The following is a 12,034-nucleotide window of genomic DNA, read 5'->3' as shown; positions in this document are numbered from 1 at the left end:
CTCTTGTTTAGTTAAGATCAAATTCTTCTTGTTTGCTTCTTTGGGTTTTATTGATTTTTGATCCTTTTTTAATTCATTCTCCTCTTTAAGCAAAGCAAAGTGGATCAGATTTACAACAACCCATCTTATAGCTCCTCTTAGCTTGACTCTTTTCCTTTGCTTACTTTCACCTTTCTCATCCATTTATTTATCAATCAAGTTACCCCCTTGGGTGCATCATTGGTCTTTACATAGTCAGTGAACTTGGTCAGGTAAAAATGACATCTTCGTGTTGAGATTCTTGGATATCTTAGCGCTAATCATCGCAGAGATGAAGATACTAATGGTCTGATCCTATTTTCCTTTTTTTTTTGATTTCCCTTGCCATTGTTAAAGTTTGAGTTAGTTATATGACTTAAAACTTTTCTTTTTTCAGTATTGTTTCTAGGGAAATGGAGATCTTATCATTGCTAAAAATTTGGTTTTCACAACGTCTGAGAAGAGAGAAGAGATTACAAACACAATACAAACTCTCAAACGTGCATGCATGGGTCACCAGTCACGGTACCTAAAGGACTTGGTCTCCAAGTAGTGATTTGGTTAGCTAACCACTCCTTTAAGCAACTTGAAACCACTCTCAAAAGGACAAATAATGAGTCTCCTTAATGCGAATTAATCTGTGATTTAATTATGTAAATAATTGGCTAGAAACATAGTAATATATATAAACTCATGACCTTACTCTTTTTAAATAAATATTAAAACTCTTATTAACTAGTCTATCATATATATACACACCTGCGGCTTTCAGAACTTTTGGTACCATGCATAAAGGTTAACAAACCTCTTAATTTTTGCTTCCCAGTCTGGTTTAAGAAGAGTCCAATCATTAAACCAACAACACCAACGCATCTCTCATTTAATCAAGAAAATAAAAATCAAATACTAGAACTATTGTATAATTCTAATATCATAGTATATATCTTAACTAATATATGTTCAAAAGTACTTACAATCACTTGTTATGGTTTTCCAACTTAAAAAGTTAAAACTCTGTATGCTTAATTAGCAGTTGTTGGTATGTTAAGTTTTTCCTAATTTGGTGTACATATAAAGCGTGGAAGGTTTATGTAGGCAAAGTACAAGTGGTTTAAGTTAAACCACCTTAACCAGACACTTTGGCACATGATGTTCAATCTTTAGCTTCTTCTGTTCTATAATGGAATCAATCAAATGTATGAGTTCCTAACTCTCTTAGTAGGTACAGAGAAAATTATATCATACTATATAAAATAAACTATGAAATAAGACACTTATTTATGACTATTGGAAATGAATAGACAAACTTTTTTAAATAAAGTAGTAAGTCAGATAAATGCAACATAAATTAATTGCACATAAAGTTTTGTCTTTTAAATACAGAAAATCTAATTAAATTTAATTATAATAAAGTAGAAATTAATTAATCCAATATAAAATTAACAACCACATTATTACCATTAATTTTGTTTTTTAACTTTATCTTGAAATTGATTTTTTTTTTTGGTGAGATTATCTTGAAATTGATTATTTGTCACTATTATTAACTAATTTTTTTAAATAACATTTTTTGCTTTAAATTATAAATATATTAGATAAATTATTAAAAAGTAAACTATCTAAGTAAGTAATTATAAAATAACATATTATATAACATTTCCTCAAAGTTAAGTTACATGTTATCATTTAACTGGTCCAATGAGATTTTTGACTACAAATATTTATGATAGATATAAAATTTCACTCTAATTAAGCATATAGAAATATCTAATTTGTCTACTTCTTAAATATGATATTACAACTATGTGAATATGACGTTACACATAGTGGTTTATAGACAATAAACTTTGATAAGTTAGAGTGTAAAAGGGGAAAGTTAGCAACTTTAAGTAAAAGAAGCAATAGAGAGAAACAAAAAACAATAAAGAAATTTATATTTTCCACATTGTTAAATTAAATTTTGGATTTCTCTTATTTTAGTTGTAGAAAATAACAAAAGAGACTAAAAGCAAAATGGGTATTTTTCGGAATTTACTGTTAATTAAGCTTTAACTAATATTTACTCTTGAAGACTAATTTATTCACAAGAAGTGGAAAGAGAGAAGAAAATTAAAAGAAAAGAGAAGAAAATAGATAAAAGAGAAGAAATTAAAATTTATTTATTTCTCCAAAAGGTTTTATAAAATTTTAAAGCTTTCACACATATCCCACACTCTCTCTATAAGATACAAATCTCTTCTGTGGAGAATCTCTTCTCTGCATTCACACTCCTCTTTGAGTCATACAGAACTCTCTCGTCTCGAGCTCAAGCAAGTGAATGATTCTTTGCTGCTGGAGAAAGAATCTATTTGGGTTTCTGATTTGATTCTTTCATCTCCGGTGAAATATGGTACTTCCAATTTCTGGGTTTCTCACTTTCTGCGTTTTTATTTCACTTTGAGCGTTTCTTTCGTTTCGTTTTACTCAAAGTTTTGATTTTTATTATATTTCTTGGTTTCAAACGACAAATGTATTACATTTGTTGGTGCAGTGCAAATTGAATGATCTTGTTTTGTTATATTCTTCCAATTTTGTGTGACGTTGCTTCTTCTGGGCTTCATTTAATTATGCTCTGTTGTTTTATCACAGAGATGAATGTTTAAGGTTTTGTCATTTGTTGCTTTCATGGTTGGTTATTATTAAATTCATTTTATTATGAAACCCAAATGTTAGTGGGGTCTTGTGTTCTTGGACAATAAGACTCTCCACTAGACTATTGAATGCTGTTTCTGTCCTCCCCTTTTCGTAAAGTGTACGTTTTTGTAACGATTACGAGTTGTTATTTTGTCTTCTCAATCTTGTATTATTGTTATATGGTTTGTCACATAGTTTGAAGTTTTTGAATTGTATTCCTAAATGATATGTATTCGATTTGTTGGTTGTTCTTCAGGCTTGTTCTACAGTTAGAGTTGGCTCCATTCTTTGGGTGCAAGATCCGGAGGAGGCATGGATAGATGGTGAAGTTGTCGAGGTTAATGGAGAAGATATAAAGGTCCAATGTACATCGGGGAAGACGGTATGATATAGCCGACTTAAGATACACTTTCACTATGCTTATGTTTATGGATGGAACCTGTTATATGTTTGTCCTGACAATTTAATCAGATTGGTTCTCATACTTCTGTTGGATTTTTCTCAGGTTGTTGTCAAAGTTTCAAACACACATCCAAAAGATATGGAAGTTCCGCCTTCTGGAGTTGACGATATGACAACGCTAGCATATTTACATGAACCAGGAGTCCTACAAAATTTGAAATCAAGATATTATATAGACGAAATTTATGTGAGCTTCCTTCTGTTTGCCGTTTTGCTTCCTGTTCAGTAAAATTGGCCTAAAACCTATTTTCGTTTTGCTTACTAGACATACACAGGAAGTATTTTGATTGCGGTAAACCCATTTAAACAACTACCAGATCTGTACAATGACCATATGATGGCACAATACAAAGGAGCCACCTTGGGAGATTTGAGTCCCCATCCGTTTGCAGTTGCAGATGCAGCTTACAGGTGCTTGCCATTCTACTTTGAACTTTCTTTTTTTCTTTCTCTTGTAACATTCATAGCTGGCTGTTTCCTCTTTGACAATTTTGTTATTGTTTCTATTGGGTATAGACAAATGATGAATGAGGGAATTAGTCAATCAATCTTGGTAAGTGGTGAAAGTGGAGCAGGGAAGACTGAGACTGCTAAATTGCTTATGAAATATCTAGCGAAAATGGGAGGTCGAGCTGTTTCTGACAGAAGGACTGTCGAAGATCAAGTTTTGGAGGTAACTAATGGCAAATTTTTTATTTTAGAACTTGTGGATTGTCAAAGACAGGATTTCTAGAATTTAGTAAGATATCATTTTTTGTCATGAATGTTTTATGATGTATTTGTGTGCAGTCCAATCCTGTTCTAGAAGCATTTGGAAATGCAAAAACCGTAAAGAACAACAACTCAAGGTGATAACACACATGCACGCAAACTCACACTTTTGCGTCACTATTTTTTATACTGAAATCTATTTTTTCATCACTTTTCATATGTACAATCATTATTATGTTCCAGTCGATTTGGTAAATTCGTGGAGATTCAGTTTGATCAAAGGGGAAGAATATCAGGAGCTGCTATCAGGACTTATTTGCTAGAGAAATCACGGGTTTGTCAAGTATCAGATCCCGAGAGAAACTATCACTGTTTTTACATGCTTTGTGCTGCACCACCAGAGGTACATATGGCTTTTCTTTCTTTTCAAACATGCCAGAGTTGTTAAATATTCATCTATCTGGAGGCTTTGATATTTGATATATCCATCATCCGGGATACATAATTTACGACAAACTATTTTGATAGATAGTAAAAACTTTCCATTTATCTTTACTCTCTTGTAGCCCTTGTTCACTGAAAGTTTGAAACTGTACTCTAAGCCCAATCTTTGAAACTGTTATCCTGATGCTTCTCATTTTCCTTTTATTATCTGACAGGACAAAAGAAAACTAAAATTAAAGGAACCAACAGAATTCCGTTATCTAAATCGATCTCAATGTATTAAGTTAGAGGGGGTGGATGATTCAAAGGAGTATACTAAAACCCGAGAAGCAATGAGCATTATTGGGATTAGTTCAGAGGAACAGGTAGTTTTTTTCCCCGTCTCCTAGTAAATATGGTGATAGCGGAATATGAGTGTATCTAATGTCAATTTGTTCTCAGGAAGCAATATTTCGAGTTGTGGCTGCTATTCTTCATCTAGGTAATATAGAATTTGCAGTAGGAGAAGAACCAGACTCGTCAGTTCCAAAAGACAAGACACACCTGAAGATTGCGGCTGAGCTTTTCATGTGTGTAACTACTTAAGTTGATGACTTTCAATGTGAAAATTACCCTTTCTGATACATAGTTAATCAATTATCTGATGATGTGAAAAATAAATCATTCCTGACTCCTTGAAATTATTTCGGCAGGTGTGATGAACAGGCACTGGAAGATTCTCTTTGTAAACGTGAAATGGTGACACCTGAAGAAACAATTTCCAGATGTCTGAATCCAAATGATGCGGCACTCAGCAGAGATGCCTTGGCAAAATTTGTATATGCAAGATTGTTTGATTGGTATGTACAGTATTTACGAGCACATGATTTTTCATGCAGCTGGATGATTCTCTTTCTTGCTTCCGAAAGATACTTTCATTACTGTTTGATAACTTCCTTATTGCTTTTGTAGGATCGTAAACAAGATCAATAATTCAATTGGTCAAGATCCTGACTCAAAAAACATGATTGGAGTGCTGGATATATATGGATTTGAGAGTTTCAAGAAAAACAGGTGCTTAAGCTTATTCCTTATGTTTGATTAATGCAAGGAAACTGGTTTAGAGAAAATACTATGGACCAAAGGCTCACATGAAACATCAGAATACATGACATGACTTACTAATGCATGTTTTTATTTTCAGTTTCGAGCAATTTTGCATCAATTTGACAAATGAGAAACTTCAGCAACATTTCACTAAGGTTTATCTGATCTCTGCTCTCTTCTGATAGTTTATTTATTTATTCAGCTTTTTTTTTGTCGTCAAAATTTATTTATTCAGCTTTGCTCCTTTCTTATCTATGATACTTTTCCTGGGCAGCATGTCTTGAAAATGGAACAAGACGAGTACAAGAAAGAAGAAATTGAGTGGAAACACATTGATTTCCCTGATAATCGATATATTTTGGAACTTATTGAGAAGGTAAATGGTTTCACTACGTTTTACCTGCGAGCTCTTAGTAAATAGTTTCCATTTTAACTCAAACTCGTATGCTCATTATTGTCTTCTTACGTTTCAGAAACATGGCAGTATTATTGCTCTTCTGGACGAGGCTTGGTAAGCGTAAGAGCTTCAATTGCTATTATTGCTCATATATTGTCTCTCCTTTGATTGAAGTTATATACCTGTCTCTTGCAGCAAGCTCCAAACATCAACACATAATTCCTTTTCTCAAAAGCTGTACGAAGTATTGAAAGATAACAAGTACTTTAGCAAGCCAAAATTATCTCGAACTGACTTCACAATTTGCCACTATGCTGGTGATGTGAGTACAAACCTGTTTCAGCGTTCTGAATTTGTGAAATGCATCTATGTCCTGAAATACTAGTTGTTTATCCCAATAATATTGAGTTATCTTTTCAGGTCACCTATAAGACCGAGGAGTTTCTGGAAAAGAACAAAAATTGTGTTGTTGCTGAGCATCAGGCTCTGCTAAGTGCTTCTAGGTGCACTTTTATTGCAGGTCTATTTCCTCCTCTAATGGAAGATGCTAACAAACAATCAAAGTTCTCTTCTATAGCTTCACAATTTAAGGTGCAGTGAAATGAGATAGTTTTTATGTAAAATATAGTTCGGTTCATGTCATTACTAAAATTCACTGTCTTACGTTATGTAGCAACAATTGGCATCATTGATTGAAGGTCTTAATACTACTGAGCCTCACTATATTCGATGTGTGAAGCCCAATAATCTCCTGAAGCCTTCTATCTTTGAGAACCAAAATAGTCTGCAACAGCTACGTTGTGGGGTGAGACTTACTTACATTTCTGGTTTTTCTATACATATTTGCTTGTTATTATTCTAAAATTCTATATATGCATAATTTTAGGGTGTGATGGAGACAATCAGGGTTTGCCGTGCTGGATTTCCTACACGAAAACATTTTAATGAATTCCTGGACAGATTTGGGATCCTAGCTTCTGCTACTTTGGATAAGAGGTTTGGCTCTCTCATTTCATAAGTTGTAAGCTTACCCAGATATTGATAAAATTTCTAACTTTTGGGTTGCTCCAGTTCTGATGAGAAATCAGGGTGCAAGAAACTTCTGGAGACAGTTGGACTCAAAGAATACCAGGTACTTATATTATGCACATCATGTTGAATACTTTTCTGGGAAGGAGCTTGGAATTTGATGAATCCTTGTTTAATATATACTGACTTTATGTGGAGCTTAATATATTTTTGTTTTCACAGATTGGAAAGACGAAGGTTTTCCTCAAGGCTGGGCAGATGGCTGAGTTAGATTATCGGAGGGCTGAGGTATTAGGAAGAGCAGCCTCCGTTATCCAGTGGAAATTCCGCTCCTACCTGACCCGCAAAAGCTTTATTATGCTTTGCAACGCTGCAATATATATACAGGCTGTGTACAGAGGTATCAAAAATTATAAAGAATATAACTTTACTTAACCATTCAGACAGTTAGCAAATAAATGTGACTGTTTAATTTATTATCTGCTTTGTTGTCCATCATTTACAGGTCAAGTTGCCCGACATAGTTTTGAGGACTTGCGCAAAGAAGCTGCTGCTTTGAAAATCCAGAGAGCTATGCGGATTCACCTGGATAGGAAGAAGTGTTACATAGAAGCTGTTGTTACCGTTCAGTCAGGTTTGCGCGGTATGGCTGCTCGTGACGTTCTACGACGGAAGACAAAGGCTACAACTGTGATTCAGGTGGAGAATCGTTTTTTAGTGGAAAATTGATGAAAGAAAATATGTCTCTTTTTACTTTTCATCTTTGAGCTTTGCAGACTTTCTCATTCGTCAAAATTTTTCTGGACTCTAATTTAAAAAAAAATTTCATTGCATATACCAGAGCCATTTCCGTCGACATCTGTTCGAGTTGCACTACAAGAAGCTGAAGAAATCAGCAATTACGACGCAAAGTTTATGGAGAGCGAGGCTAGCCCGTAAGGAACTGCGAAAGCTTAAGATGGTGTGCCTTCCTACCTTTCGCTTCTGGCTGTGTCTATTTTTTTTTACGTTACATTCTAAGCATTTCACATGGAAACTGTACCACCTGAGATCAAATGTCGTCTTTTGATAAGCTTGAACAATGGGATTAGATGAGTTTACATGATGAAACTAGCAGCTGGAAATGCCCTTTCCGTTTGATTGTCTTGAACACAGAGACGGAACATGTTTGCTTTTTCCTAAAATGAAAAAAAATGCAAAAATGATGCCTTCATATTTCCTGCAGGCTGCAAAGGAAACTGGAGCCCTTCAAGCTGCAAAGAGTAAGCTTGAGAAGCAAGTGGAAGAACTAACATGGAGACTGCAGCTAGAGAAACGCATGAGGGTCAGATAGCACAGCTCTTAATCTTTTCCGGGTTTTCACCCATCCTCAAAAGTTTCTTTTCTAGAAACCTTTCTCTGGATTCTGATTCAACACATTCTTGACCGGTTTTGTGGATTTTACGTTGTAGGTGGACGTGGAAGAAAGTAAAAATCAAGAAAACGCAAAACTGCAATTAGCGTTGGAAGAAATACAACTCCAGTTCAAGGAAACCAAAGTGTCGCTTTTACAGGAAGTGGAAGCTGCAAAAAAGAGTGCAGAAATTGTTCATGTGGTAAAGGAGGTTCCTATTGTCGATACCGAGCTAATGGAGAAACTCACAAGTGAAAATGAAAAACTCAAGGTAGGGAATTTGCTCTAATATATTGTTGTCTTTTGATTCTTAGTAAGGATTTCAAAGCTGTGGAAAACAAAGAAGTATTTGGAATTTCATTTCTCTTTCGTATGCAGTCCCTGGTAAGTTCGCTGGAGCTGAAGATCGATGAAACAGAGAAAAAATTTGAGGAGACAAAGAAAATTAGTGAGGAGAGGCTGAAGAAGGCTTTAGATGCTGAAAACAAAATTGATGATTTGAAAACCGCCATGCAGAAGTATGCACTATTGGTCTTTTGGCTATGAAATTTCCACAGAGATATTAAGGTTTTCATTACCAACTGACATTCAACATATGCTCTTTTCCTTCATTTGCAGTCTTGAAAAGAAATTAAAGGAGGTGAAATTTGAGAATAGCTTTTTGAAGGAATCTGTCTTAACCACTCCTGTTAAGACAGCATCAGGACGTTTCCTTTCTACTCCAGTAAAGGTAGACATGCCAGAGAAATTTTTGGATCTCTATATCTGACTCTCTCAATCATCCTAATTACAATATTGCTCTTCTTTGTGCAGAACTTAAAAAATGGCCTTCATACTAGCGAAGAAAGTCAACTCAATGTAAATTATTTCTTTCTTTTCTGTCTAGTTTTATCTGAAGTTCTGCTCCATTTTTTCCTATATCTTTAAAATGTCTTTGCAGGGAGTGGAGTTTACAACACCGCTAAAGATACAAGAATCAGGATCTGACATTAAGTCAAGGGTCTTGACCCATATTGATCCTCAACATGTATGTTGTTTAATTCGATTACTCTTTTATGTGTATCTCATCTTTAATATATCCCCTCTTTGGTTGATGAGAGATAATTTTCTTGGAAAAGGAGGATGTCGATGCCCTTATCAACTGTGTCACAAAAAATGTTGGATTCAGCCAGGGGAAGTCTGTAGCGGCATTTACCATCTACAAATGTCTTCTTCACTGGAAATCATTTGAAGCAGAAAAAACCAATGTGTTTGATCGTCTTGTTCAAATGATTGGTTCGGCTATAAAGGTACTAAAACAGGATGATGTCTTGTTTACGTCAGTAAAAATCTAGTTTTTATCAGAGTTGAATGATCAGTGATTCTTATTATCAGGATGAAGATAACGATGCTAATTTGGCATATTGGTTATCCAATACATCAACCTTATTATTCATGCTCCAACAAAGTCTGAAATCTGGTGGAACGGGGGCCACTCCACTTCGAAAGTCACCTTCCTTAGTCCGATGGATGACCAAGGTAAACATACTCTTCCTCTGTTTTTATTTTTTTGGTAATCTTGTGCTCCAAAATCTAAACATTCCTGAACTTCTATTTACCAGGGTTTCCGTTCTCCAGCGGCTGAAGCTATTCGACCAGTTGATGCCAAGGATCCAGCTTTGCATTTCAAGCAGCAACTTGAAGCATATGTTGAAAAGATTATTGGAATCATTTGGGATAACCTGAAAAAGGAGTTGAACACTTTCGTTACTCTCTGCATCCAGGTGCTATTATCCACAATGCTTCTCTACTTTCATCTTTCCTTCGTATGTGTGTTGTACCTGACATGTGAGAATCTTTCTAGGCACCAAAAACATTTAAGGGGAATGCGCTAATATCTACAACCACTGCTAAATACTGGCAAGAAATTATTGACGGCCTAGATGCACTACTAAGCACACTAAAAGAGAGCTTTGTATGTGAAACTCGTTTCCACTCACTGCTCTTATTTGCCTGAATTCAAGAAATTCATATAGCTTATTATTATTGTTACAGGTTCCTGCGGTTCTTATCCAAAAGATATACTCTCAGGCTTTCTCACTCATCAATGTCCAACTGTGTAACAGGTGAGAAATTGTTATTGTCTAGTACGGAATATGCATGTCTATGAAAAACAGACTTTAATCAACTTTGTTTTTCCGATCTGCAGCCTTGTCACACGACCAGATAACTGTTCATTTATCAACGGCGAATATCTAAAATCTGGTTTAGAAAAGTTAGAGAAATGGTGCTCCGAGACAACAGAAGAGGTATTCTCAAGTATAGTTTCCTTTATCTTCTTTTATTATCTGTCATTTGGTTTATACATAACACAATCTCTCGCCTATGATACCCGTCTCTGATAGTATGCTGGCTCATCCTGGGAGGAACTCAAACATACCAGACAAGCTGTTGGATTTTTGGTAGGTTTAAATTATTTTCAATTTAAGAAACGTCGCCTAAGCAGATCACTGGAATCATTTGAATTTGATATCCCCCTTGAATTTGCGTCTGCAACAGCTCATCCATAAGAAATACCACATCTCATACGATGAAATTGCAAATGATCTGTGTCCAGTAAGTCTCTCTATCGACCAACTCTTTTCCGTCAGCTGATGATATTCGACATTGTAATAACGCCCACATCATTTTTCCTTCACTCAGAACCTTCAAATACAGCAGCATTTCAAACTATGTACTCTGTACAAGGATGAAATCTACAACACAAAGAGTGTTTCCCAAGATGTAAGCTTTCTGAGGAAATAGTTCACTTCCCTTGACATATATGCTCTTTAAGATCCTCTGATCTAGTAGTTTAATGCTCGCTCATTGATGAACAGGTAATTGCAAGCATGACAGGAGTTATGACAGATAGCAGCGACTTCTTGTTAAAAGAGGATTCTAGGTAAAGTATCTATCTTTTGCTTCTATGCTTTAAAGTCATGTCCTTTTTCTTTCTATAAACTAACAGAACTGTTTCTTGACCATGCGCAGCAACATCATTTCCTTCTCGATCGATGACTTATCCAGTTCAATGCAAGATAAGGACTTTGCCCAAGTGAAACCTGCTGAGGAACTTCTGGAAAATCCAGCTTTCGTTTTCTTGCAATAGTAACCCAGAGGAACCAAAACTGCACCCTTCAAGAACACCATCCAAAAACATGAGGGAAGAATCTATGAGAAAATTGCTGCGAAGAATTTTTTAGAATCGCCGATTCCTTGATTAATTTATCGATGTAACTCTCTAATCATCCCAGAGATTTCATAAGACTATAAGAGTATATATATGTTATTCTGCTGGGATTAAACAGAAAAAGAGACAAGCTTGGCTAATGGTTTCTTCTTGTTAGTGTAGTGCAGCCTTTTTCTTTTTTCCTAATTTAAATATAATTTTATTTCTTTTTGGTTTTTTTTTTTTTTTTTTTTTTTTGTCGTCAATTGGTTTTATTTATTTATTTTTTGCGGTGAAATACCGAAATGCATCAGTACAAAAGGAAACAAGTTTAATGGAAAAAACAATTTTTTAACACTAAAAACATTTCTTAAATAAATAATTTACAATTCAGTTCATTATTTTTTTTTCAAAAAATTGAAAAGAAATTTGTGGCGTGCCTTCTCTAATCTACTACAATTTTCAGCAAATTCATGTATTTTTTCCCGATTTTTCTTTGTATCATTTTGTAATTTGAAGACAGATTGTTTAGCACACTATTCGAAAAAGCTAGATTCTCAAATTTTCGTTTATAAACTTTTTTCACTTGTTTAAATTACCAACAAGAAAACAAATATTTTAATAAGAACTT

The 12,034-nt window shown here is 34.8% G+C and overlaps 1 protein-coding gene and 1 long non-coding RNA gene across 4 annotated transcripts; one reads left to right on the top strand and one right to left on the bottom strand.

The window, feature by feature from the left end:
* Positions 1–420: 420 nt before the first annotated feature.
* LOC111831379 lies at positions 421–1,225 on the bottom strand. 2 transcript variants are annotated; one of them, XR_002834576.1, is made up of 3 exons: positions 1,144–1,225; positions 778–845; positions 421–656 (listed from the first exon to the last, which is right to left on the bottom strand). It is a non-coding gene; the product is annotated as an uncharacterized LOC111831379 (long non-coding RNA). The 2 variants fall into 2 exon arrangements; XR_002834575.1 differs by having other exon boundaries at positions 993–1,215.
* A 1,054-nt stretch (positions 1,226–2,279) lies between these two features.
* Positions 2,280–11,641, top strand: LOC17890557 (myosin-13). Of its 2 annotated transcripts, none has more exons than XM_023785826.1 (39): positions 2,280–2,407; positions 2,948–3,073; positions 3,197–3,340; positions 3,419–3,564; positions 3,670–3,826; positions 3,943–4,001; positions 4,108–4,267; positions 4,524–4,673; positions 4,750–4,877; positions 5,001–5,147; positions 5,260–5,361; positions 5,492–5,549; positions 5,669–5,770; positions 5,868–5,905; positions 5,987–6,113; positions 6,212–6,382; positions 6,465–6,596; positions 6,678–6,787; positions 6,863–6,923; positions 7,043–7,220; positions 7,326–7,519; positions 7,662–7,781; positions 8,046–8,144; positions 8,272–8,484; positions 8,592–8,731; positions 8,832–8,943; positions 9,027–9,071; positions 9,154–9,240; positions 9,335–9,502; positions 9,588–9,731; positions 9,815–9,976; positions 10,057–10,167; positions 10,248–10,318; positions 10,402–10,501; positions 10,598–10,654; positions 10,752–10,808; positions 10,896–10,976; positions 11,072–11,136; positions 11,226–11,641. In XM_023785826.1, exons 1-39 carry the CDS (start codon positions 2,405–2,407, stop codon positions 11,341–11,343), a joined length of 4,443 nt encoding a protein of 1,480 aa, XP_023641594.1. In that variant the 5' UTR covers positions 2,280–2,404; the 3' UTR covers positions 11,344–11,641. The 2 variants fall into 2 exon arrangements, with proteins under 2 accessions (XP_023641594.1, XP_006296827.1); XM_006296765.2 differs by having other exon boundaries at positions 2,281–2,407; positions 9,332–9,502.
* Positions 11,642–12,034: the final 393 nt, after the last annotated feature.

Source organism: Capsella rubella, unplaced genomic scaffold (genome assembly GCF_000375325.1).
Source record: "Capsella rubella cultivar Monte Gargano unplaced genomic scaffold, Caprub1_0 scaffold_3, whole genome shotgun sequence".
NCBI classification, from domain to species: Eukaryota; Viridiplantae; Streptophyta; class Magnoliopsida; order Brassicales; family Brassicaceae; genus Capsella; species Capsella rubella.
This window is presented reverse-complemented; position numbering and strand designations above follow the sequence as displayed.